Here is a 27,965-nt window from a genome sequence, read left to right as displayed (position 1 = left end):
GTCCCCTTCAGGTTGCTCTCTTCCTCATCCTTGTCCTCTCTCAGTAGCTAGCTCAGGGGGACATGTTGAGTAGCTTGGTAGATTTATTGGGGTAATTTATAGCCAGGCTGATGGCGGCGATGTTCTTCAGAGCCTAAAAAAAAACAATAAAAATGTGCATTAGTAAGTGAATGAAACAAAAGGAACTGGCACAAGGAGAAAACTCCAGCAGTGTGATGTTATGTTCACTATCAACGTCCTGCTCTGCATGTTGAGTGATGATGAAAAGGCAAAGTGAGGGTGGATAAATGACGTTGTAAGGACACCAACGTGTTTTACTTTCAGCTTCTTTAAAATCTAAAAGTGCTTGACAGATTGTGCTGAGCTGCAGACAGTGCTGTAGTTTTCTTCACTGGCATCCGTTCACCTCGAGCTGCAGGTTGGTGCTTCTGTTGTTTACCGTTGTAAACGGTACCGTTGTTTTTCTGTTGTTTCAAGTGTCCTGCATTAGATTAGTGCTCCAACTGACCAGAACACTTCTTCTTCTTCACTTGGTATGGATTTTTCAGGGGGAAAATTTGTTATAGTTGCGGTGTCATTTATTTTGAAATGTTTGACATGTGCTCTTAGCAGCTGAAAGTGTTCCTTTCATTCAGCTCTTTTTTATTTGAATTGAATTTTCCTACATCGGACTTAAGGGTGCTATTCCAGTTCTGTATTTCGGTTTGGGTTTTTGTATTTTTATTTGGGAATAGCCTCCTCCTCCCTTAGTTTATCGGGTTTTGATTTGTGTTTAAATTTACCGTCCTTATTAATAAAACTATTAAATTTTTGCTAAACCAATTCCATCGGGTTCTTTTTGTTATTTCCCTTCCCCCAACGAGCTGGGGTTGTAACACAGCTACAGAGCTGATAGAATGTCATCTTAACACAATTCAACTTTAACCACTGTACTTAACACACAAAAAATATATATATATTTCTATAGGTTTTCATGGCTCTGTTCAGGCCAAGCTAAAACTCAGCACTGGATGCCCAGCCAGGGGATTAGGAACCCCTGTATTATTATTATATTTATTATTATAGCCTCTCTATGCTAATTAGGCCATTCATGCCTATTTAGTGCACAGCGTAATAATATTTTACACATAATCTATGTGCAACATCTGTTTATTTTTACATTGCCTAGTATTTGGAGGTCAGAATATGTGCAGTGCCAGATTTTTTTTAGGTCAGTGTAAATGATTATGCTTCCCTTTGCACCTCAACTTAAGTGGCTATCCAATAGCTTATACCTTTTTTTTTTTACCTGTGACTTGAGCCAGAGTTGGACTGACTGCATTTACGGGCACAAATCATTTCCTTGCTGAAGTGAAGTATTCCATTCATATTCATGTTTGCACAATCTGAATATGACTTACATACAGTGCTGTGAAAACTACAATAACATAGGACAGGGTTCCCGCACCTTGGGTGACATCAAGTTCAAGGACATTTAAAAGGACTTTCCAGGAACAAATTCCTCATAGTCAAGGTCTGAATGTGCTCACGCAGCTGAAGATTGAAGGGGCAACTTTTAAGAGCCGCTTCGCTCGTGGCGTCCACTTTTATTGATTTGCAGCATGCTCTGCATCTGGCCAAGTGATTGTCCTTGAGATCTTGGACAATACAGTCTCTGTAATTTCCTTTGTTGAGCCAGAGATCATGGAATTTCCTTTCTCTTGCTTAACGTTACTTGTTCATTGTTCAGCATGGATACAGTGTATCGTGGAATTAGGATTCGATGTTCTACGTAGGCCTCGTCTTCGTGCATCAAGCAATGCAGGACTCATGAAATAGTAGGTGGCGTCGTAAAAAACATGGGCACAAAATTCAAGCACTACAATGACCCATATATCGTTAGGGTAATTGACCATACTGTTTACGTGTCAGACAAATGTCTTAATCTGGTTAATAGTGAAGTTCGCGATCTAGGTTTAACAGAGTGAGCAAAAGGACAAATAAAAGCCAGTGAGTAAAAGTGAACCAGGTCCTCTAAACAATCTGCAGCTTGTGTTGTGGTACAAGAAACTTAACTAAAATGAAATTAGTGAAAGCAGAGCGCAGCAAACCTCTGCCAACGGTGCTCAGTTCCCCACACGTAAAATTAAATATTGCTTTCAAAAACAAAATTTGGATCACCACCACCACCACAGTGAAATAATTTATTTCTTGAGCCAAAACCTACATCATAAAGTTATGCTTCTCAAAAACAGATGGAAGAGAAATGACAGCAAAAGCAAAGTGAAGATGAAAAACATTTGATGAGATAAATAATGTGAATCTAAAAATGTTTTGAATTGGGCAGCTTTGCAACATAGTCCTTTATACCTCCGCTAATTTACTCTTGGACTCAATCATTGTTATCATTATAGTTATGATTGAACTCGAGTCACTTTTCAACCTGACAGGTATTGGGTAACTGCTCAACAGAACCACCCACAGTGTTTTTTCCATCACCCACAATCCTCTGCTCCTGTTGCTCTGCTGTTACACTGGGTCCAGAGTACAGAGCTGTGGCTCGCATGTTGCCACAAATGCTAATGGCCTGTAATTACCAAGTGCATTAGTCCTAAGTGCGGCCCACACATTCAAAATAAGGGGAGGAGGGGGCACCAAGGGATCTGCTGGGTGTCAGCACAGCTTGGTGATTCACGAGCAAGAGAGACTCGCTGACTCACAGCAACTAAAGACCATTCAGTCAATGGGACTGCGTGGTTAAGTAAGATAGTTGCATAATATCACAACATTTCAGGGTGCGGGCAACTACTCTGAGGTTTCATGTACATCAGATAACAGCTGAACAGAAACAATCAGAGATGACCTGAGGGTGCTTGGTTTGATGAAAGTCTTTACATCTATAAAGGCAAGCTGTTTTATGTCAAGACAAACAAAGAGTAAAAGTCTTACCATAGCAGTGTGATTGAGGAGCTGCTCATCAGTAGTCATGGCTAATAAGTACTCCTGAAGGATGCCCTTTGCCTGGGGAATGGATCAAAGGTTGTTAATAATTAGTACTTCATTTCCAGCATCCAAAAAGAAACACAGTTAACCTCACAGGCAACATAAGCAGATAAAAGAATAGAATGAACTTCCTGAAACACGCCATCATAAGAGGTTACATAATGACATGAATGTAGTTATAAATGAGGCTTGGTTCCCTCACTGCTCTTCCCTTTCATCTCAGTGTCAGACTGAACAGTGGAATGTTGGAAAAGTTCTTCAAAGTTATAAACAAAGTAAAAACATCTTCCACTGAGGCCCAGTGGAAAGACGTACCTTGTCTTAAATAAGCACAAGGAGATGGGGGGGAAGGGAACAGATAAGGCTACAGAGAAGAAGTGCATCGAGGTAAATGGACTGAAACAGGCCAAATGGAGCTTTTACAAAGCTGAAGACACAGTCCAGAGCCAGAGTCCGTCATCCATCTCAAAAGCACCCCAGATGTTTATGCTGGGCAATATCCTCTGACAATTTGTACACTCAATAGCACATGCCATACTGTTTTGATTCCTAAATATAACTAACTTCCTGGGGTACAGAGTGCACTGAATCTGTGTCAATGTGGCCATGATCTGCATGGGGATGCAAATAACTAGAGAGAGAGCTAGAAATTCAAAGACGTGATGCTAGTATGTAAATGATGCTGGTGACCTAGAAGAATCGAGAAGGCTTCAGAACTGTGATGACCACAGATGGATCCACAGTGTGTCCTAATTGATTTTATAGGTCACATAGAGCTGATTCTGAACTGTTCTATTAACCATCAATGCGTTTCAGCTCATATGTCAACATGACACGACTGACAATCACCTTAGTCCACGACAATCTTTACTTTTAGGGAGGAAGCTGACAGATGGCGTGCTGTGTTCCAAGTAGAGCAGAGATTGTCACAGATGTTTCCCTCTATATTTGCATCGCACCAGTCCTGTCACATTATGACATGATGTGATGTGAACAACAACAGTCCAGGTTCACTTAGGGTCCAGTCAAAACCTGGCAACAGGTAGTAACATCACCCGTAAGAATCTGAACCTCTGTTTTGAAGCCTCAAGATTATCTAATCTATTCTAAGTGGGAACATAATTTACAAAACTGATGTGACGTTTTATTGAAGAAGGCCTGACACTAGCCATTAACTCCTCAGGGACAAGTTTTTTTTACATTGCAAATCAACTGATAAGTGGGCTCATTTTCCAATAGACTTCCATTCAAACAGAGTTCTTTTTGCAGCAATCAAAACTGCCTTTTAGTGGCTATTCAATATATTCTTGTGTTCCATGAGTAAACCAGAAGATCGTGTCCATTTCCGACATACGGTCTATTGTTTTTAGCCTGTTTATCTCAGATCAGAATCACTTTCACTGGCTTTATTCAGGTTAATTTAACAGCCACTTCATTTCTCAAGACTTAAAACCAATTACTGAACCAAGGACAACACAGCTGTCTGCAACTCACTTTAACCACTGCTGCAAAACACAGAAAGTGAGTGCGTAAACGTGTATATGTTATCTTTGTAGGAACCTTTTCTGGCAATAAAAATTTACGTCAGGACCAATACTCCTCTTGGAGATCTGGTCCTAATGAGGCAGAACATTATATCTAAGGAACTGTTTATGTTTAGGGCGAATATTTGAATTGTGGTTAGGTTGATCATTATGTGGTTATGGTTAAGGTTAGGGATAACACTGTGGTGTCTAAATTAATAGACATCACTGCAGTGTCCAGTGTCAATGATTTCACTGCATTTAATTGCTTTATTTGACAAAAGCAATGCAGACAGCAATGCGCCCTGGTTTAAAATGCTCAAAAAAGCAAAAAACGAATATAAATCATGCATGTATGTCTGAATTTTCCCTCTACTGAGACCTCCATCTCAGACCATTTCGAATACTGAATACATTTTGTGAGGCTTAAAACCACTGAGCATGGATGCCGAGTGTGTCTACTGCCCCCTAGTGGTTTGTCAACGCACAACGCTGCACCTGAGCATCTGGTTCGCCCTCTCATTCAACTGCTTTCAGTGGGTGCAGATGGGAGCACAGAATCCATCATGAATGAGAAGTCAGATGATGTAATTCTGCTGTCAGATCAGCAGCCTCGGGCCTCGACGACAGACCTGAAGAGAGCAACTTTTCTGAGACTGTCTGGTTCAATTACATCCACACAGATGGGAAACTCCAGGCTGACAACGTGCTCACAGACCTTGGGACGTTTCTTAATTAATAATTTATGAAAATTTAGAAAGCGAGAGAACCCAAGCTTGTTGCAGAAAGGATAGAATCGCTTGCTCTCCCAAAGCTGTGTGGGACTCTGCTGCCTGGCAGATGGCAGGGCCAGGCTTTGGCCCAATGCCCAGCACAGAACAGGTGGGTTGAAGAAAAACATGCTAATCTCACTGAGAGACATATACAGACAGAGTGAGGGGGGGATAAAGGTTAAGAATAAAATGTTCAGTAATTACTACTCTCCTCATTTCATTCAAATTGCCTCATTCTGCATATGCCATTCTATCAAACCGTTAGAATAAAGCAGAACGGAGAGATTGTATTAAAGGAGGGCGGCATGGAAAGATGGTTCCTACGAGGGATTCAAGAATTTTTTTTAATTTTGCTTCAAATTCAGATCACGATTCTATGACACATTTCAAATAGAAATGAGATCACGTGCAGTTGTGAATCGAGATTGCTTTTTAACATTTTTTTTGTGCTGCCCCAGTTCCTACACATTCACTGTTGTTGAATCCACTTTACATGTTGCCTACAAAGTCAGTAATGTTGTGAGCACAAGAGGGAAAAAAAACAAACATGACTAAATAAATATGGAAATGTCACTTTTCCCACACGCCCAGCTTCTACTACAACACATACACAGGTTTTTTGACCATGTGTGCACATGTACCTGCGTATGCCTGCGTGTGTGTGTGAGTGCATCACTCACCATGGCTCGGGCCTCTGCAATAAAGAAGAGTTCAGTGAGCGCTCTGTGAAGAGGCAGCAGCACAGTGATACTGGTGGGATCCTGGTTGAGGGTGTTTTCCATAGTCATGAAGAGCTGCCACAGAGGTCGCAGCAGTGTCAGCTCACAGGCTCTGGAGAGACAAATACAAATATGTTTGGTTCTTTTTCTGTCAGAAGCTAAAAGCTATCTATGTGAAGTACACTATTATAAACACATATTTGTACACATTAATAAGGCAACGTGTGTCTGGTGAATAATACATATAAAAGGTTTTTATTGGATATAAATTTCACACTTATATCTCAAATGAGTCCCTCCTCAGTCTACATTGTGAACCGGAGGATTCAATTTGCATGACTTTACATGAGCGGCATGCAACGTCATTGCGGTGACAGCTAATGGCGTTGCTGCACTGCCATCTTTGTCCGATGTCAGGCAGTGGCTGGGTGATTCTGCACATATGCAAATCCCTAAACACATCCGTAACCTCATTTCCGTGGTGATGACCACTACAAATACCCCGGAACTGCATGTGGAATTTTATGTGGTGATGCAATTCTGCACCTGTACTGGATCTTTTGAACCATATACGGTTAAAAGGATTGGTACCCAAATTTCTATCTACGTGACAATATAATCCCAAAAAATGTAAAAGAATTTAAGTCATGACAGAAAAAAGTGTGAGAAGAATGGGAAAGAAATGGGAAGAAAAGTGTATAAGCATGGCTAGGCTTACGTCTCGGATTGACACTGCAGGAGGCGGAGCAACAAGTGAATGGCTCTGAGTCGCTGGTTACCAGTCTGGCGGCAGGCGACACCCACCTGCCACTCCCATATGTCAGACAGTGGCAGGTGACTGAGCACTTGATCATCAGCTAACATTTGCTTCAGGATCTCAAACCCTAATTAGACACAAGCACAAGTTCAGAGAGGATGACATTCAGTTGAGAAATCATAATGTTGAGGTTTATCTGTGCAGAGTGACTGAAGCGTGTGTATCAGCTTTAATGTAAGGTACCTGTCTGAAATCGTCCTCTGTGGCCTCCTGTAACAGTGAATTTGTAGCCCCATTCTGTGTTGCTCATATCCGACATAAATCTGTAGTACAGGGTATCACCTGAGGGAAACCACCACATAATTATTAAATCGCAGATACTTTACGGTGAAGAAAATGAATAGAAATTATTGATCTTGAAGAAATGGCCTCACCAGGGATCTCAAAATCAGACCATTTCTGAGGAGAGCCACTGAAATTGTGGACATCCTGGAGAAAATCAGCACTGCTGGACATGGTGAGCTCATCACAGCCTTCTTCTGTGTAGCAACGGGAGTCAAATTTTATGGACAGGTAGATGGCCCCTGGGATGTGCACCTTGTCCTGCAAAGAGATGATGGACATAAGTAAGTCTTCAAATTAACAGAAAAAAAGGATAAAAGAGTTCAGAATTTTAAAAAAAAGCATATTAATCCAATCATCATTAAATGATCCTGAGGAAAAAGTAGGATAAATGAGAAGATGGAAAACATATAATGTGCAATTCTCTAACCTCAAAGTTGGTGTTGTTGTCATATGGGTGTTTGGACTCCCTGATCTGCACAGCCATACCCGGCTCCTCCATGAACTGGCAAGCAGTGAGAGACAGACTACACAGCATACTCTGACTGCAACCCTTCAGCACCCTCTGGAGAATCTGATCATAAACAGAGTATCACAATCGGCAATAATGAGATATGTGTAACCTTTGCATAAAATACAAACTTTCACATAACCACTCTTGTACTTACCCTCTCCCAGAGAGGCCTCTCCTCGAGCTGCATCAGCATGTCCAGGATGTAAGCCATGTGTGAGGCACCACTCAGTTCTAGTGCCTCCTCACTGAGTGCAGCTTCTGCAGGCCAGTCAGCCAGCAGTGAGGCCAGCACGTGCCTGGCATACAGCGTTGCTATGGCCTGGTTGACCTTCACCAGATATTGACGAACTGCCCGGTTGCTGCGCACATCCAGCTCCTTGTGCAAAAGGGCTGAGCTTTTGGTGCGCCTCTGTTTGGCATAGCTGAGCTGGAGGTCACTCTCTGAATAAGTGATGAGCTTCTGGGCCACTACGTTGAGCTCCTCTGTGGCCTTTTCACAGTGACTGGGTTTAGACTGTGGGAGGAAGGTATTGATGAGGATATGTAAGGTAACATGGAAAAACTTTTTCGTCAAACTTTCCGTCACTGTATTATATTGTACTGCAGTGTATTGTATTGGCAGCAAAAAAATCAAGAACAGCAGTGACTGAAATTTTACTGAATGTAGTTAGCTTCTCATAATGTCTGCTGTTAAGCATAAAAGTCGTACCATGCAGGACACCACAATCATATCAGTGTCCACAGCCCTGGTGTTCCTCTCCTCCGAGTGAGGCCGTCTGCTCGGCTGCCACTTCTGAGCCAGTGTGCGAATCGTCTCATCTGTTTTGATCTCTTCGCCATCGAATCTGACAACAACAGAAAGGCACAATGCATAAAATGGAGACAGGTTTGTAATGGTGGGTGTTTTTTTGCCACGAAATTCTCTCTGTGGGAAATTGGGACTGACCTCTTTTGCACTTCCAGGAAGAACGAGTCAGTTCTCTTCATTTGCAACTCGTACATTGCCCGCAGGATGGGCAGAGGGGCGTTTAAGGCATCATGGGTGATCTGCGTTGAAAACAAAGACTTAAGATTATTTCACATCATATTATATTCAGCAGCAATTACACTCATCAGCCACTTTATTAGGCACCCAATCAGGTATCATCACAAATATCTAATCAGCCATTCACATGGCAACTTAATGCATTTAGACATAGTCCAGACAAGCTGCTGAAGTTCAAATCAAGCATCAGAATGTGGAAGAAAGTTGATTTACAGTAAATGTCTTGGTTGTTGGTGACAGATGGGCACAAGCACAATTATCTCTAGTGTTTACTGAGAAGGGTCCAACAAATTCCAGTGAGCTGCCATTCTCTGAGTGAAAATGCTTTTTCTATGCTTGAGGTCAGAATACCACACCTGCTACTTTGTTAGTCTACCCTTGTATCTAATAAAGTGTAGTATCCTTCATCACCTGGAAGCAAATCTTGGTCTCCTCATCGAGACCTTCTAAAGGGTCCGGCCTGTTGACGTCAGCGTCATCAGTGCAGCAACTGGAATGGTCCGAGTCGTGCTCCTTGTCCTGCTCTCTTTGGTCTCTCTCTGGGTCCTGGGCCATGGAGTGGATCTCCCTTTTAGAGGAGTAGAGCATGATGGAGAGAATCTCGAGGTCTCGCAGCAACCAGAGCTTGCTAAAGCCCGTCCCCTTGCTGCACTTCCTGACCAGAAGCTGGGTCAGTCCTGACTGCTGGATGGCCTCTTGAGATTGCTCCACTCCATGTTTCTACACAAGAAAACGAGGAATGAAAAAAACAAAAAACATCAAGTTAATCCCACAAGTCAAATTCTACAATGGACATAAAATCCATTACCACTTTGTTAGATTTGGGCAGGTACCTTGAGTGTGTTGTAGAGACCTTTGAGGGCCAACGACAGGACCCAGGAGGCCTCCACAGCATCATGGGAGCCATTATCCTGACTGGCCTGCAGTAGGTGGCTGATGATGGAGGTGAAATTACTCAAGTAGCGGCTGAGCAGTGTCTTTGGGCACTCTTGGCCCTCTGATTGTCCTGGGAGACTGGCTGTTGTGGAGTCCTGAGACTGAATGAGTTGGTAGTCCTTCACTATAAAAGAATGAAGGAACAGCTCAGATTGGACTAATTCTATGTTTACATCAATGCTGTCGTTAGCATTTTACAACTCTAACCTGTTTTCCTCTTGCGAGTCTTAACATCAACCACTGCGGCATGGTTCTTTTCTGTGAAGTGTTTGAGCAAAATCATGTTGTGCTGCTCATTGGCGTTGTCGATAAACACCGTCTGAGTGCCCACACACAACACCTGACGAACATAAGAAAACAGAGAGGAGTCACGCTATGGGATATTGGAAATAGGTGTAGAACCCAGTGAATTAGTAAGAAGTGTATTCTCCATACCTCAGGGAAGCCAACAAGCACCAGCAGGGTGAAGAGGTTGGTGCGTTTGAGAGTTTGTGGCAACTGTTGAACGCAATGGTCAGTGAAGGCAGCAATGACAGGGCTCCACTCGGGACAAGCATTCAGACTGTGTAAAATATCGGCAACTGTGCAAGCCCAATCCAGACCGATACGACTGCACAAGAACAAAAGATAATTTCATGTCAAAAAACGACAGATGGCAACTGTTTCTTCACAAAGATCTTGATAAACAAAATAAGATCCCAACTGTCTGATACGGAGAGATGGGTTCCAGATTAATATCTATTAATACATTATACATCACATTACAGTGTGAATGGTGTAAATGTAAATGAAAGACATTTGATGAACTAAATTGATCACTTTTATTGTGTGAAATTGTAAGGTTAAAACCACATCATGCTTCATGCATGTTGACACTGTTAAAACTAAAATTATTTCGACAAACATGTGGGTGCCAACAAGTGCAAAACATATTTATGTCTGCAGCTGTGCCAGCAAGAAAAACCTCCCTGCGATGATTCGCTTTGTATTACCTGTCCAAACAGATGGCTCCCAGGCTGAACAGCAGCTGTGTTGTCCTCCATCCCTCAGTGTCTGAAGTGACCCTCTCTCCTTGTGTCAGCAACTCATACTTGTCAGCCAGTGCTTCTGTAACAGCAATGTCGGCCTCCAGTGGAGGGACTTGGAGCAGCAGCTGACCCAGCAGCCCCAGGGTGAGGTGGTAGGTCTCGTTGAGAGACCCGGCATTGGAAATGATGGCCCTGAACAGCTGGGGCAGGATGGAACTCAGACTGCGTAGAGACAGTGTCCTGCCCTGAGGATACAATAAATAACATGATTGCATTACACATTTTTAAGAAAATGAATAATATTGCCATACTTTGTTTGGTATGTTGTGAGGCAATGTGTAGCTTTTGCTTCAACTAATAAAATTGAGCCACTAATTTCAATATCTAAAGAAATAGTGTGATATTTAAAAAACAATATGGTTTCTTGCTAAAAATGTACAATAGTCAGTGTCAGGTAGTTTAGTTGCTCCAAAGATTAAAAAATAAGTGACTATCTCACATATCTTATTATTTCAATATGTAAAACAATGATTTGTCGATACCATAAGTACTGGTCTTTGGTTTTGACATACTGGTTTGGCTGGCGGCAGCATGGCTGCGAGTAGTCCCAGGATCCTCTCTCTGGAACACTCTGAAAACACATGCTCCTGAAGGGGAACCTGTGGCAGCCTCCCATCCGTCTCCTTGACAAGGTCAGATGACGGGGAGTTGACTGTTCCTGGTGCAGATTCTGAAGCTGAAAGTTATAACAGAACATACATGATTAATGTAGTCAACTAATAGATTACCTCCACCACTCTGATTATAAGGCTGGTTATGTCTGTCTATGTTCTTACGTCGGATCAATGGAGAGAGAGGATCCTCACTGGATACTGAGGGTGTCTGGCTAAGACTCGAGGAATCCAGAGTATCTTGAGCAACCAGCTTCTTTTTCTCTCCTTCTATGGTGCTTGGCGGTGACAACACCTCAGGGGGAGCAGGGGGAGGAGAGTCCACCTCTTTTACATTTTTCTCTTTTTCTGGTGGTTTACTCTGGTGGAGAGAGGACAATGTCATAGAATAATTAAATGCTTATATATATTCTGTAAAGTTGCGTGCAAATTTGAAAACTCCTGGTCAAATAACACATTTTTGGAGCAAAAACAAGAAAAACATCTTAGAACAGACAAGAGTAGGAGTAGAAAAATAAAAGATTGTGGTTACACTCACAGGTTGCTATAAGCAACAGACTGAGGCTCCGAACATAAATAACGATAAAGCAGGAGGAGTCTATAAGATCTCTTCTGATGCTAATTCCGCCTAATGCCTGATTTTGAAAAATGCTAAGAGTGGGCTAAGAGCTGAGGGAGGAAGAGTGCAATCTGGTTGTAAAATGTGACACCGAGTTGTAGCTGCGTGAGGTGCTCAGTGAGACAAGCCTCTCAATCTCACACCACGCTTGAAGCAGAAGCAAGAGAAAGGTGACAAAAGTGACAGCTCTGGCATTTATAAAATGGCAGAGAAGTCTGGCTTTTACAACAATATATTGATCCAAAGCAGACCTTGAAATCCAAACTCAGCATTAAATGTACTGTATACCCTTTGTACATCAGCTATAAAACTACCAGTAATGTTTTCCTCGAGGACCTGCTCCTGCATTGAACTCAATAATTATAAATGCGTATTAAACAAATATCCTCGCCCGGACTGTAACATTATATTTTAAAATGACTGTGGTTCTTTACCGTGTCCTTGGGCGATGAGGGGGAGCAGATCGCTGCAGTGCTGCCAGGAAGAGAGGAGGTGTCAGTGGCTGTGCTGAGCTCCTGAGACGACTCAGGAGAGACCGGACACAGCTCACTATCAGACGCCGATTCAGTGGAGGACAGCAGTGCGAGCAAAGCCGAGGAACGTAGACCTACACAGGGAGTGACATTGAAAAGTTGGCCTTAAAGTTACAGGTGTAAGAATCAAAAGACAGTATGTGACAAACTGATTAACAATTAAGCAACACGCATTAACAATGATGTAAGCTAGAAGAAAGAGAAGCTCAACAAGACTGTTGCGTCATTGCTGTAAGTTTGTGACCAGCAGAGGTCAATGCTCCCAGATAAGAAATAATCTACCCATGTTGTTGTTATTATGTTTTTAAGGTTGAACGAAGCGAGACGAGCCCCTTTCTCTTGTTTTGTTGTTTTTCCTTAAACTGACAGTCTGCTCAGTCTTGCATCACATTTAGCAATATATTTACAAGGGGAAAATCTTCTCAGCTAAATCTTGACAATCTAATTAAATTTAAATATACTTTATTCAACCCCAAGGGGCCAATTTAAAGCAAGTGGGTCTGCAAACAAACACACAAACGGTGCATTAACAACTCATCCATATACAAGTCTGAAATAGCTGAAAAACAAAAACTAATCTAAAAAGAAATTATGGCAGCAGCTGAAACTCATCATAGTGTACAAGACTGGGGTCATTAATACATTCAATTAATGTGTTTTTGACACAAAAATTTAAAGCAGCACATAAATCAGTGGTTTGAAATCGGTCAATACAAGAATAATACAACATTGCTAATACTCTATGGTCTAAGCAAAACATTGTATATAGGCCTCACCTTTTCCTGTTTGCCCCTTGAGCAAACAGTCAGTGATGAGTTGTGAGCAGCGCGTCTGCAGGGCCGAGGCCTCGCTCAACGTGCTGCTGTCCAACATCTCTCCCTCCATCTGCCTCTCGCTGCTCAGTTCTGACGTGTACAGGGCCAAAGCAGCAAACAAGAGCCACGAGTAGTTGTGGATGTAAGGCTGGATCAGACGGTGGCGGTCGCTGATTCGTATGGTCACCATGGGGTACACTGTGATCCGATGGGTGGGCAGATGGCTAGAGACAGGAATAATAAGAACACCATTAAGTTGAAAAGTTACAGCAAAAAAAAGAGTTTTAACACCCCAAGATTAAAGTTTAAATGTTTCACCTGTCAGGATACTTCTTCGCATTATAACACCCGAAGCACAGGTCAAAGTCTTCACACACGTTGCAGTTGATCCTGCTGCCAACAATGAGACCCTGGCAGTGGTCACACGCATATTCCATGTTCACCATCTCATGGTCATCCTCGTGGCCTTCAGGTTTGGCACCACCTAGTTCAATGCACACACGTCCACATTTTTTATTTTATCCATCTTACGATTAAAGCAAGTACTGCGAGTGTATGAGTGAGATGGTGAAGTGTGTGAGCTCACTCAGGAAGCACGTCTTGCAGAGGTCCATGTCCATGCACTGCAGACATCGGTAGCGGTGCCACGGTGCCATCCTCTCGCAGCCGTCGCAGGAGATGACGACGTTGAGCAGGTCACAGTAGCGTGCAATGAACATGTGCATCTGTGAATCAAAAAAACATCATTATCAGTAAACCTGTGCACACAGATCCATGTTCAATCATTTCACAAACATTTAATGACCTGAATCTTTTGAATCTCTATCCAAAGACACAGCATATTAAATTTGATAGATTGAGTCATATTATCAACCCCAGCCTTTACCATTAGTATGCATGGGTTTGTCTTGTTAACCAGATTTGACAAAATCTGCGCTTAAGTTAGTGAGATGGGATGAGCATTAAATCAGCTAGACGTATGCACATAAGCATGGTAGAGCTGCTATGAGCATGGCTTTAAACCCATACTGTTTAAATAGAAAGTTGTCTTTCATTACATGACCTACAAGCTCATATCTGCCTATGTTATGCACAGGGAAACAGAAGAAAGCAGAGCTATGATGCACTTAGGGCATGTCAAGTTTAACAGTAAGGGCCTTTTGTTTCCCTGGTTTATTTAATTGTTTACTAATGGTTGCACTTGTATATGCAATGGAATGTACATTACCTTTCTCCTGTCTTCCGTGGACTCCTCCTCATCTATTTTGTCATACCACTTCTCAAACATCCCGTCCATACACTCATCCATCCACTCCTGGTTCTTCTTGTAGTCTGCAATTTCATCTTCCTCTGTCCACTGACTGATGGTAAATTCAAACCACAAATGGATCAATCACTTGTGCAATATGACTACAATATAAACTATTAAATATCTTGAAAAGGCTTTTTGAAAGCCATAAGAATGTTGTCACAAGGAAATGCAGGATTTTACCTGATGGCAATGTCATGGACACTGATGTTCTCCTGGGACATGCTAAGTAGGAGGTCAGGAAGCTTGATGTTCAGGAAGAGAGGTAGGTCATGCAGTTCCCAGCTCATGTCGAGAAGGTGCAACAAGCATGTCTGCACACATGACAGGGCTGGAAGCAGGGCTCTGGAGAAAAGACTTGCTGGTCACAATTCACCACTGCATGAACACTTGGAATTATACAAATCACTGCTGCAATCGCTTTTTAAATTAGGTATGCGAGTGAACATGGTGGATTTCAAGGATAAGCGCTTACTTCTCATTGAGGCCGCTGAAGCCTTGTACCGCTTCTACAAGCATGAGCATCAAGTGATGATAGGAACGCCTCACCTCCTCTCCGAGCTTCTGCCCACTGTCTGACAGGTGGGAGAAATAACTGAAAAAGACAAAGACAAAGGAAAACGCTTAAAAAATACTTTTGAACAGCCAGTTTTAGTGAAAAAGCATTCACAGAAAGTTTCAGGAGTGAATTCTACTGCTTAAAAAATGTCTCTTGCTCCCGCCTGTCCCTGCACTGCCGATGTATGTTATTTTATTTACAGAGTGCACGTACAATAATAATATAAATAAAATGAAACGTTGGGTGCACCAGATTTTGCAGAACACTAAATTCCATCTGTAGTCCTTACTGTAGTATACACAAATGCTCGGTCAGTCAGGTCTGATAGTCTTGTTTGACAGAGCCCATTTCCAGCATACAAATAATGTTATCATTTATGTTCATGAAGACCAAACAGAATAATTACATTAAAAAAAGTGAAAGGATTGCCTTTGGATGTACCTGGTGAAGTCTTTCTGGCATGCCACCAGTTCTTGTAGGAATAAGATGCAGGGGGCTTGGAATAGATGTGGCTTTCCAAGGGAATGCAAACACTGCTGCACCATCTCAAGGACCTTGCACACGCTCAGAGCCTGGGCTTTGTTCAGAGAGAGTGTCTGCAGAATGCTAAGAGAAGAGGAATCTGTTAACCTCACCATGCATGTGACAAATGACACTAATATAAAATGCAAAAGACAATAACCTTGCAGTTGTGAGAGCCTGGTCCCTTATAAAGTTAAGTATGTGTTTGAGTATCGGGTGGCGATCCTTGACAGAAGGAGTCATGTGGGGCTCCTCCATCGATCGGCAGGAAAGGAGTCGTAGGCGTGCCCGACTGAATGGGGGTTTACGGGGGAAAGCTGAGGGTGAGGCTGGCTCTCCTGTCTGAGATGAGAGACTCTCTGTGGAGCCTCTGTGGCCTTGTCTGCTGTGCACACAAGTAGTAGAGTTTTGGCCTTGAGCACCGTGGGAGTTGTCCTGTGCAGCTTTGCTCTCACTGCCCTCATCAGCCCCTGCAGTCTGAGGTCCCGGAGAGGAGCTGGGCTGGAAGTCTCCTTCCAGGATGGAACTGGAGTGGAAGAGCGTCACACTGGTCCCCCCTGTAGCTTTCAATGACTCACTGTCCTGGTATGTTACTCCACAAGGGGCAAATCTGAACAGTAAGAGGCTCTTCTCGATACACATCTCAGCTAGAATGACACAAAATAACACAGTCAGAAATATTCAGGTATATTATGGAGTAATTTGGATTTGCATTTGCTAAAATCCTTACATAAAGTCTCTGCAGTAACCTCATCAGTAACACCTTCATTCTCATCAGGAACATTCATTTTGCCAACTAGGTGTCGCTGCTTCATCTCCAGCTGACGGGAAGAAAACACATCATCAGCACAACAGTCAAGTAACACAACCGCATATTACTTCAGCAGCATATAATCAAAGATATCAGTCCCGTCACTCACCATCCACATTCTGATGCCGTCCGCTAATGTATACACCTGCACAAACTCTTCACTAAGACAGCACTTGCAATCCTGATTAACTACACATTTGGAAAAAGAGATCAACAAAAAAGTGAGTCAGCTAAATGAATCCATCGTGTGGAATTAATATCGAAAAGACAGCGAGAAAATGTGTCAAGTATTACCATATGTCATCAGGGCTTGGTTGAGGGCCGGCGTGTGGTAAACCATAACTGCCCAAATGGCATTCACAGCTTGGTCTGTCTTTGACCCGGCTGCGATCTCGTTCCTCATCGTTTGTTTTCTGCAGGAGTGCATGAGCGTCTTCATCAACTCTGTTCTGCTGTCTGTCATTTCCTGTGAAGGATTCCATCGAGCAAAGTCCTCCAGGAAGCTCATTACGTCATCAAGAGTCCATGTATTTGTCTACCGCACAGGAAAGGGAGAAAAAAACAGACATGGAGAAATACTGACCAGCTGAGGAAATGAAAAAATTGATTTTTCTTCTTTTACATAACCGCAAGACAGCAGAATTGACCATACCTGATCTGAGTGTGTTTTCTTCTGATTCGTTTCACACATGCCGTGTCGCAGGATGGGTTTCCACAAAGGAGATGAGTGAACATGGGACATTTTCCCTAATGGAAGCTCTTTAATGGTGCGTATCTCTGGAATAGAGAAAACCCCACGAATGTCAGCATAGCAGTCAAAATTGGTCTGCAATTGCTCGACTGCTACAACATCGGTTTAAAACACAGAGATGTCTTTATTTAGTAAAATAAAGAAAGCAATAAACAGTTTTACCATGAGGGGATTTCAGTGCAAGAGTTCTCGATGCAAGACGACCCATCAGGCGAGCCACAAGCAGCTGAAGGTCTGACATCCAGGAAATGGTGATGTCCGGCAAACCCATGGCTGTCACAGTGAACTTGTAACCCCACTCATTATTATTGCTGTCAGAGTGGAAGAGGAACTGGAGCTGAGGGCCGGCATCAAACGTCACTTTCTGGAGGAGCAACATGAAACAATAATGAATAAAAGCAATTCAACAACAATAGTGTTTCCATTTATTCATTCGTTTGCCATATCCTACCTTTGGCCACTTCTCAGTTCCAACTTTCATGTCATAACGAACTTTGCCACCTCTAGAATCTGTAAATTCTAGGTAGTCATATCTGTTGACATAAAAAAACATGCAGGAGGGCTAGGTAAAATCCTCATCGTGGGTTATAAAATAAAAAACTATTTTATTATAAATTTTACATAAATCACCTCTTCTCTGTCTCACAGCGCTCATCAAACTCCACCTCAAAGGACGTCGCACCGGGACACGCAAAGATGGTGGTCTCATGGCGGCTGTTCTCATAGTTGTGAGGAGATTCCATGTTCCAGGTTCTCAACACCACTGGCTGCTGCGGCTGGTGCCAGCTTTCTTGATCCACCTAACAGTGCAGAGCAACATTGCAACTTATAGCGAAATAATACACATTTACAACATGAACGCCTAAGAAAGACACCACTTCTAAATGTTTAGGTTACAACAAATTAATGAAAATATAAATAGTCAATTTCTGATGATAGATAGATTGCCATTTAAGTAGAGTGCTACTGAACTTTTCATACCCCATGCACTAAATGCTGGACTGTACTTTCCAACGAAGCTCTTACAGTAGCATGGGACACTGCATTCATGCAAAGTCAGGAGCATTAACATCTAAAGTTGAAGTGGACTGACCTTTGAAAGTATGTCTCCGGTGTCAGTGGTCAGGTTTTTGAAGAGCTCAACAAGGGAGGAGAAGCTCTTCAGCAGCACACTGTGAGGGATGTCCAAAGAACACAGCTCCAGGAAGAAGATCAACTACCAGGACCAGAAAACATTTCATTAACACATTCACACTTTGGCAGAGCGCAAGAAAATCTGTGCCAGAGAACTATTTCAAAACTCCATTACCAGTTGTCTGAAGACTGTGGCTAGGATGGAGTTGCCAAGTTTGTCAGTAATTTCAGCACCAGTGTATCGCTCCAGGAGGGAAAGAAAGGCAGTCTTGACATTTCCCAAGAACTGATCCACATCTGTTGAGAAAGCAGGTTGAGACAATAACCTTTTCTAGTCTACCCTTCTGCTAAAACTGGTATCTGTTAGATTATAATTAAAGATAAATGGAAGTGCTATGGGAAAATCACAAGACTGAAGTGATCTTCTGGAGGCACACATGGGCTAATGAGGAAACCACAGCATCCGTCCACTGAGTGCAAGAAGCAAATATTACTAATAATAGATGGGAAGTAGCAACAGTATGCTTTATCATAACAAGATTGCTTGGTGCTCTTAAATGATGTCATCAAGTTACGCCTTTTTGTTCTTCTGTGGTAACCTGGACTTTTGCACCACCTACTGGTTACTCACAAATTAATGCCCATTTTCTTTTACTTGATTTTTTGAAAATGATAACATTTGCAATACATAATCTACCATCTCTGTATCTCACATTTTAGCAGGATGTCTCTTGCCAACTCCATGGCGATGGCTGTTGAAGTTCCTCCTTTAAGCTGCAGGTAGCACCAGGAGAGCAGACTTCCTTGCAGTGCCCAGAACAAGGACAGCAGCACCGCCCTGCTGGCTCCACTACTCCCATCCACCATAATGACTTCACACTGAGAGATGGGCGACACATTCGACAAAGCAGAACATAGAAAAATAGATTAAAAACATGTGATTTTACACCAAGGCAATATAAGACAGAGAGGGTTGTTGATAAATAGTAAACAAGATGATGAAACATATGAGACTGAGCCAGAAGCCTTACCTCTCGTGTTGCCACCAGAAGCAGTGTCTCCATGACTGACAGTATGGGGCTGATGTCAAAGTCTGCAGGAGCTCCTTTAGGCGGTAGCAGAAGAAGGCCACTTGGATCCTGATCACTACGCAGTAAAAAAAAAACCTGATGTGTTACTGATCCATTGTGATTCGTGATGAGAAAGTCATGGTGTGTTTACATTCGTGCAGCATACCAACCTGAAGTAATTACAGAGTGACTCAAATGTCACCTTTACTGACTCTGGCTGATCATCATCAGTAATATGTTTCTGTGACAAAGAACATTGATTATATCACTATTATTATTATTATATTGCTGTTGTTATTATTCTTAATGTTAGGCCACTTACCATCATGTGGAAGAGTCTGTCTCGCCGCACGTGTTTATCAGGAAAGAAAACAGCGGCACCATTAAGAATGGCCTTGACTGCTTCGCTGTGCAAAGCTTTCTCCACCAATGTTTCACCCACTGGATCGTCCACAACTAAAAACACAAACATAATAAATAAAATATTATCACAACATCCATCTCAAACCTTTCAAATCCCAGCCATTTCCAGTTACCACCGGCGTTCCCCTGGGCTCTATCCTGGGGCTACTTCTGTTCATAATCTATCTCTTACGTCTTGGCCATAGCTTCCATACATTTAACATCGATTTCCATTGCTATGCCAAATACACCCAGCTCTACCTGTCAACTGAACCTATTTATTTAGGTTTTTGAGGGAATCCTGACCAAGACAGGTCAACATAACATCATTACAATGCAGAAGAAATCAGAAGAACATTTTAAAAATCAACATAGGACAACAAATACTTGGTAACTTTCTGTTACAATTTTCATCAACGTCTTAAACTTGAATGAAAGCAAACATGTTCTTACTTTGGCAGAGGTGAGTGTAAAATTCACACACAGCCTTAACTGAGTCATTCAGAGGCTCTTCACTGCTGGATGTGGACGGACAATCTGCTGCTGCTGCAGCACCTTCTGCATCTGGCCCCCTACTCTCCTGTACGCCCTCATACTCCAGTGGGTTTGGCAGCACAGGGAAACAGTTCTCCATCATCTGGAGCAGCAGAACTCTACTCTTCAACACCTCTTCTCCCTCACTGAGACAAAGACATGAGCGTTATTACAACTTAATGTGGCTTTAAATGGTTATAACTGATGTAAGGAGCATACAGACACAAGGTGCCATTACTCACATCTCTCTGAGTTTACTGTAGAATTTCCAGAAGAGGCAGAGGTTGAGGCCACTGAAGTCCAGGAGACATTTCTGCTTGAATTGAGAAGTATTCTAAAAAAATTGGAGAGAAAAAAAAGGATGAAAATGTGTGTTTTTGTGTGCAGCGTAATAGAACAATTCATCACATTTACCCCAGATTTAAAACTATGTATACCATAGTTTTAACACATGTGGTTTTCAGTATTTTCAGGCATAGAATAGTCTGTTTACTAGTACTAAAAATGTCATACTGTCCCAAATGGAGTAGTATTTACCATGTCTCGTGTGAGCTGCTGAATGAAGAAAAGTGTCTTGTTAAGCAGACAAAGGCCAGTGACAGCATCACAGTCGACGCTCTCTCCCTTTAGACTGAGGTCATCCAGGTCTCCCAGCTTCTCCATCCCAGGACACAAGTAGCCACTAAAGCTGATGGACTGTACACCAAGACGCTCGGCAGAGTCTTGCCTGGTGCAGAGGAATTTCACCATGAGGAACTGGAAAGACAAAAAGAATCACAATGATTTAAAAACTGTTTAAGGAGTAAGTTCATTTTCTTATAACAGATGGGAATATAACAGTGTTTACACTTGAGAAGCAATGTGTGCTTGACTGACACAAAACACAATGCTTGAGTTTTCTATAACAACATAACACGCCACCCAGTTCCTTGGTATCAGTCTAACGTGACGTACATTTACCACAACACTCTATGGTTTATGCGGAATATGATATATGGTATGGTATAATGTTTCAGATACACAGAAAATATCCAGTAGTAGAATAAGTTCATTGTTTATTTTCCCCCACTGTCCCAGTCTCAGAAAAATAGCATGTTATTGTTTAAAAAATAAACTACTTGAGGGGTGAGATACAAAATATGACAGTGTGGATCAAATCATTACAGACTACTGTACTGTTCAGCGGATGCAGTACAGTACCTTTGCAACTCGATACTGCTGCAGCTTGATCTCCACGCCGTTCCAGTCCTCCTCGAGCTCAAACCAGCCAATCGGCTCGTCCTCAGTCTCTGCTGGAATCTTCACACTGCAGGTCAGGTGACAAGCATGGTGTGTCAGCGACTCACATTCACATTCACCAAGATAGACCCTCACTCTGTTACGGTGCATATACAATATGGGTAAACGACTTGTACCACAATCTTCACTAAAGCCTTAAATTTGCTAATCACAGCCGCCTTCTCTTAAAGTTTGTTACACGTACAAATTGTAGACACAAAAGCAAACTAGATGTATATAAGAAAGTCATATATTTAATAATGGATGCTTACCTGGCCTGAACAAACTTTTTATAGTCCTTGTAGCTCCACATGTCATACTTTTTGAACCTCCTGAAATGTTTCTCTGCATCGAAAGGGTCTTCGTCTTTGTACGCAAACACCAAGCCACATTTTGCTCCAATGGCTCCTTTCCGCACCTTATCAGAGAGCAGCAGTTATGAACAATAACTTCTCCATTAACGTCTGTGTTGCCACAAATTCTGTCAAATCGTAGGGAGCCTTACTTTGATCTTCATCTGAGTGACCTGGAAGTTGCTCTGGTCCTCAGTGGACAGAATCACGCTGGCTTTCTTTCTGCCGGTCTCGGTGAGAAAACCTGCAGAGGAACATTTACGTTATACTTGGCGTGTTTATACTGCACTTAGAGATAAAGTGTTATTTGTCTTAGTTGTACCATCTCCTGTGGAAGACTCTGTGAGCATGTTCTCTGGTCCTGATTTCTCCTCTTTACTCTTTACATCACAGGCCTGTAGGTGCAGCTGGAGGGGCTTTCCTGCAATGCAATACAAGTCATTATGACAACGATAACAGCTTTTTAATCATACAAGTTAGTTAGCTTAGTTACGTTACCGTTGTGGTAGTGTAGTCGCAGCCTAACGGAGGCCATAGATGCGATGAGGGAGGACGCCTTGTACTCAGTTTTTAAGTGATTGTTGAGGCAGGACAGGGCCTGGAGCACTTTTGCCACGCTGCCTCTGGCCAGAGCGAAGGCCAACAGGGTCAGTTCTGCATCACGGCTCACACAGCAGCTACACGGGGAGCAAAACAGCAAAAGTGTTAGTTTTGAAGTTTTGTGTCCCTAGTAATTCCAGGTTGTGGTAAAGTTTGGTGACTCAACACCAACTCAACAATTTGAGTAAAACACCTAATTGTGATGTTTCAGACATATAGTACATCTTTTCCTAAATCTAACTTGATTCTAACTTCAAGTACAGTGCAGGTGTGACAGGGAAAAACACCAAGTTGGTATTGGTCCGCAGAGCCAGTGTTGTGCGCCACAACAATAACATGATAATTAAATGACTATGGAGCGTGTTTTGGCCCTTTTGTTGCAGCTATTGTTGATCGACTCCATTGCTTTCATTGTGATGACATCAGCATTATGAGCTCAGTGTGGCAGCAATGGATGTGTGTGTGTGTTGAGGTCATTACTCTGCTATCCTGAGCAGAAATCCATCCACCTCCTCCAGGATGTTCAAAGAGAAGAACTTGGGAAACTCCGTGGATGACGGTGTCAGGGATAATGGTGGCATGTGCCGCAAGGCTTTTCTAGAAGGAGAATACAAACAAAAGTGAAAACCTAGAAAGTGAAACATCATATCTTTTTTAATACAAAGGTTATTGATGTTCGTTTCAACGTTTAAATTGAGTATCTTACTGTGTGCTCTGAAGGACAGTCTGAGCCAGTGCAGGGTTAGTCTCCATAGAAGCAGTGACCAAGGAAGTGAGGAGAGACAGGTACCAGATGGCTGAAGCATCCGAAACAGACACCTCTTTACTCTTGGTAATCTGATAACCAAGAGTCTTCAAGCCATGAATCCTGGTGTCACATCCGTCGCTCAGACATCGCTTGATGTTGATTTGAATGTCTGGGATTTGTTGAAGAGATAATTTGGTTATAGGGCACAGTGATGGAATACATAGTGCAAAAAATGCCGCAGTCATTACTCGGGTCTTCTGAGAATGCTATAAAAAGATCTTGACAAAGGGAGCCAAGAGTGAAACGCATCACTGCTACAAACAACCACTTTCACAAACACAAAAATGAAGCGGCAAGTATTTCACTCTTATATTATACTAGTGCAGTACCTGTTCACTGTGTGCCAGGTTTTTACTGATATCGCTTGCATTTCTTATCCAAACCACAACAAATTTGGCACTGCACACATTGTGCTCCGAGTCAGTCACCTGCCAAGTTTGAAGCATTTGTTTGTGATGTGAGACGAAATAAACCAGAGAAATTTGAGTATTTTGGTTCAGGTTTTTTTTAAGATGTTTAGTTCAGCAAAGGGAACTATTTTTTCAAATTAAAGTTGTAACGACTGAAAGAGAAATTTGTGAAAGCAACAATGTTGTTTACTTGTTTAGAATTAAATGAGGTAAAGAATGGAGGGAGCACATACTATGGCTTTTATAAGAAGAGTATAGATTTTCAATTTAGGGCAGGGAACAAACACATGTCTGAGGTTAGTAGAAAAGCACTCAGAGAGCGCAGGCCTCCGCCAAGGCAGCTCAGTGCCTACAAAATACACCTTGCCGTCGCGTTGTTGCGTTGCCAAATCGTGAGTGTTGTAACCAGTGATTGCGTCTACAGATCACGGCCAAAATGTAATCACTTGTTCCTGGTCCCATTGCGGACATTTCCTGAAAATTTCATCAAAATCCATGACTTTTCGAGTTATGTTGGTCACTAACAGACAGACAAACTCCGGCGAAAACATATACCTCCATGGCGGAAGTCAATAATATTAGGTAATCTGAATTCAGATAGATATAATAACTTTATTCCTTCCCTTCTCCAGAGACAAGTGCATGTCATCTATTAAAGATTGGCAAAAGAAAATATTTGTCAAAACTGGACCCTGATGTTCAGAGATCGAGAGAAGCATTCACAATGTCTGTGAAACTAGTACCAACTCCTTCACTGTGGATAGATCTATGAGACTTGTGGTAAGGAAATGACGTTGATGTAAGAGATGTAAAGTGCAGATATGTTAACCCTGGGTACCTGACCGCAGTGGCTGCTTGTTCAATTGAAATACAAGGATTTGATTTGAAACAACAAGACCAGACAATAGTTCAGAACAGAAGACTGCTTTTAAAATCCAGATGGGTTTTTTTCCACCATCTTTTTAATCTATGCTAATATCTGTTCTAGCTGCATCTGATTTTAACTAAATTATCCCCATGAACAAAAAATAGCTTTGGCAGTTTTAGTCCATAGGGGTGTGGATTGACAGCTTCTATTAAGTAAACAGGTGCCTACACAGGTGGTATTTCAGGAGCGTGGCAAATGGTAGCTGATATGCTGATTTAAAAGTGAGGCGTTTCACGTAAACCAGTACCATAGAACCTATCCCTGTCTCTGCAGGATGTTTGTCTGGAGGAATCAGTAAAGTAAAAACACAAGCCATAGATTAAAAAAAAAAAATGATAAAAAATAAACACTCAACTACACAGACACACATAGTAAGGTAGTGACTCACAGGGGAGCGTGATGTTTGCATTCTCCAGGAGAACAACATAGCCCGTGACATTGCTCGGGATGCGGACCTCTTTGATTTCTTGCAGGGAGCGACGTTTTTTCCCCACGGCCAATGAGATCAGCTGAGGCATGTAGCTGTGGTCATTTGAAGCCACAGCTATGGCCAGCCGCCTCAAAACCACATCTGGTTTCATTTTCAACCTGGAAAACAGAAAAGAGTCAGGATTCCTCCTTAAGATGTATGATTCAGAACACTACAAAGTCTTGAGTCACATATCATTACCTGATCCAGTGCGAGCGTGGACTCCCATCTGACTGCCAGAAAGATGAAGTTTCCCCATTTGTTATCTTGTAAACGTCGGCAACATTAGACGAAGCTTCTATTGCGCTGTAGCACTGAGTGACCACCTTGACCTTGTCCACCTCGGGATCGCGGTCCAGTTCTGCTCTGTATTGGATATCTAAATCTGAAAGAAACAAATACAGACCGTGTGGATGTAGTGGAGCAAAAAGGATACAGCTGCTGTGCTAAATATGCGTTTACCGTTACCATTCATCATTGACTGTTTATAAAAAGTGGACATAGTCTTCCAGCAAAATGAAGCCCCAAAATGTGCAATTTTGACGAGCACTTAGCATGTTTTTGAAAGCAGAAGTTCACAGACACCCTTACAACCAGGCAACAAATGGGCAGTACAAACTGGCAATCACACTAATTTACAAATTTACCAAATTTTCTATTGAAGAAGACCTGGAACTAGCAATTAAGAACATTAACTCCTTGGAAAAACGTTTACTGATGTTATAAATCAAGTAAGAAGTAGGATCATTTTTCCGTGGACTTCCATTCAAATGTAATTGTTTTTTGCGAGAAGCGGAGTCCCTTTATTTAATTAAGTCTATGGTATATGCTTAAAATACACAAGATATTGTTTAGAATACTGCATCTTTGGTGTTCACCTTTCTCTTTTTGCAAGAGGAATTCCAAGTAGTCCTGGACCACACTGGACCTCATGGTGCAGATATTATTGTAGCCCTCTAAGACAGGGAATGGAATGGCACTGCTGGGGATACGATTCCTGTGTAAGAACTTAAGGATCTTGGATGCATGTGCCCCTAACCGGTCTTTGGTCTTGGAGAAAATGTCAACAAATCCTGTGGAAGAAATTCAAAAAACAAGGCTGTGTTAGTTTAAAGGGTTAACCCATCTGCAGTGCCTACTCAAATGAGGTTGATCTTGTTCAGTGTCAGGTAAACAAATCATATCTTGTACCTGGGGTTAGAGAGCAAGACTGTAGCTGTCTTATCACATGACTGAGCTCTCCCTGTAGATTAGCTCCATTGGAGTTCTTCAACGCAATCAGCATGCTCTCGACATCCACCACCCCATCACCCTCAGCGTCAAACTGTCCAAAAGCCTGAGATGGGAACAGGGACAATACACATACGTTGAGTAATCAAAAAACTAAGACAACAAACAGTGACTCTTACAAATTTAGATTCAAATGTATTTTCTGCAGATGTAGGTTATGGCACAAGGAAGGAATTATAAAATGTTATGGGTAATCTGATAGATTTGTATTTTCTTTGAAATAAGTGTTGACCTTGCAAGTTAGGAGAGTCTTTTGTTTAATAACATTATTAAACAAAAGAATGTTAATTTTAATTTGAAAAATGTCAAGTTATAGAACATCAATTAGGTCTATGTTACCGTGTAGTTGGGTAGAGATCCGAACCTAGATACTACGGCAAATCGAGTGGCTTTAGCAGAGCTTTGCACTCTCTGAGTGCTAAGCTCTGCTAAAGCCACTCGATTTATTCTCTTGACATTATGTTTTTGACTAGACACATTGTTTTGATTACATTTTCTGGTGATATGTTATGGCCCAAACACTATCATATTTTGGTGGTGATACAGACATGGATTGAGGATTTCTTTAAATCACTGTCGCGAGATAGGAAAGTGACACTGAAGCCTTGGTGGAGTACTACTCTAAATCTGAATACTTTGAGGAAATCAATGAGCAATGGTCACACGAAGCCAAAAGTAAAATAAAGTGCACAATAATTAAGTTAGCATCCATTGGTTAAACACCAAATGACAGCAAACAGACAACTAAGCAACTCTTTATGCCCAAAGAGACCAGAGCACAATTGCCAGGGACAATAAACCTGGCAGGCAAAGGTGACATGTTGACAGTTCATTCCCCTTGTTTCGCTGCCAACCTCACAAGATTATATAGCATATCTACGGCTCTTATGAGCTCACTGGTCGATATTTCCTGATCTGTCATCGTAAATGGGCATGGCATCAGCTATCAGCAGTTCTGCCCTCTCACCTACGAGGGACACAGCTACAATTATGACACTTCAAAGCACTTTATACCTCTTCACATTCTTCTCTCGGAGCATCCCTGCTCTCCAACATCTCACAGAACTGTTCGACATTAACAGACTCCTCTCCTCGGTTTAAACGGTCCTCCAGCCACCGCACCAGGGCCCCTTCATTCCCTGCCAGGACAGATTCCTGAATGGCGACCCCCGAGTCGCCGATACGGGCCGCCGCCTCTCTGAGTTTCACTTGTTCTAAGAGGACACCGGGGCTGGGTGGTCCACCGGTAGGCACGGCCACGTTATTCGACCCCCTTCCGCTTTTGGCAGAACCGGAGCCTCCGACCGCTCCGACACCGCCGCCAGTGGCCGCAGAGGCCGGACTGTCTTCCGCGAAGCCGGGGCTCTCCGTTTCTACGTCTTCCTCGTCGCCGCTGCCTCCACCGCAGCCACTCTCTACGTTCCCCATGACTGTTTCACCGACCTACGGCGGCTCCGACAATCCCCGCGGCCCGTTGGCT

The 27,965-nt window shown here is 42.4% G+C and overlaps 1 protein-coding gene across 1 annotated transcript; it reads right to left on the bottom strand.

The window, feature by feature from the left end:
- Positions 1-27,965, bottom strand: zzef1 (zinc finger, ZZ-type with EF hand domain 1). Its single transcript, XM_083910328.1, has 54 exons — positions 27,500-27,965; positions 26,387-26,531; positions 26,074-26,268; positions 25,397-25,580; positions 25,115-25,314; positions 23,287-23,497; positions 23,061-23,177; positions 22,479-22,657; positions 22,303-22,401; positions 22,133-22,224; positions 21,900-22,045; positions 21,550-21,655; positions 20,887-21,105; positions 20,592-20,683; positions 20,269-20,495; positions 19,736-19,869; positions 19,584-19,654; positions 19,375-19,489; positions 19,057-19,222; positions 18,519-18,640; positions 18,303-18,425; positions 17,840-18,009; positions 17,661-17,742; positions 17,372-17,573; positions 17,111-17,235; positions 16,753-16,993; positions 16,568-16,647; positions 16,378-16,468; positions 15,808-16,294; positions 15,567-15,731; positions 15,042-15,161; positions 14,750-14,911; positions 14,486-14,618; positions 13,844-13,982; positions 13,576-13,741; positions 13,219-13,481; positions 12,344-12,516; positions 11,456-11,651; positions 11,192-11,355; positions 10,584-10,864; positions 10,027-10,201; positions 9,799-9,931; positions 9,489-9,715; positions 9,067-9,375; positions 8,557-8,657; positions 8,320-8,455; positions 7,765-8,124; positions 7,527-7,670; positions 7,189-7,357; positions 6,998-7,096; positions 6,716-6,881; positions 5,959-6,109; positions 2,929-3,000; positions 1-133 (listed from the first exon to the last, which is right to left on the bottom strand). The coding sequence occupies exons 1-54, from the start codon at positions 27,911-27,913 to the stop codon at positions 53-55; spliced, it is 9,120 nt and encodes a 3,039-aa protein (XP_083766454.1). The 5' UTR covers positions 27,914-27,965; the 3' UTR covers positions 1-52.

The sequence above is a fragment of the Microchirus variegatus genome, assembly GCF_963457635.1.
Source record: "Microchirus variegatus genome assembly, chromosome: 2".
NCBI classification, from domain to species: Eukaryota; Metazoa; Chordata; class Actinopteri; order Pleuronectiformes; family Soleidae; genus Microchirus; species Microchirus variegatus.
Note: the sequence above shows the minus strand (reverse complement) of the source record. Positions and strands in the feature narration are given on the sequence as shown.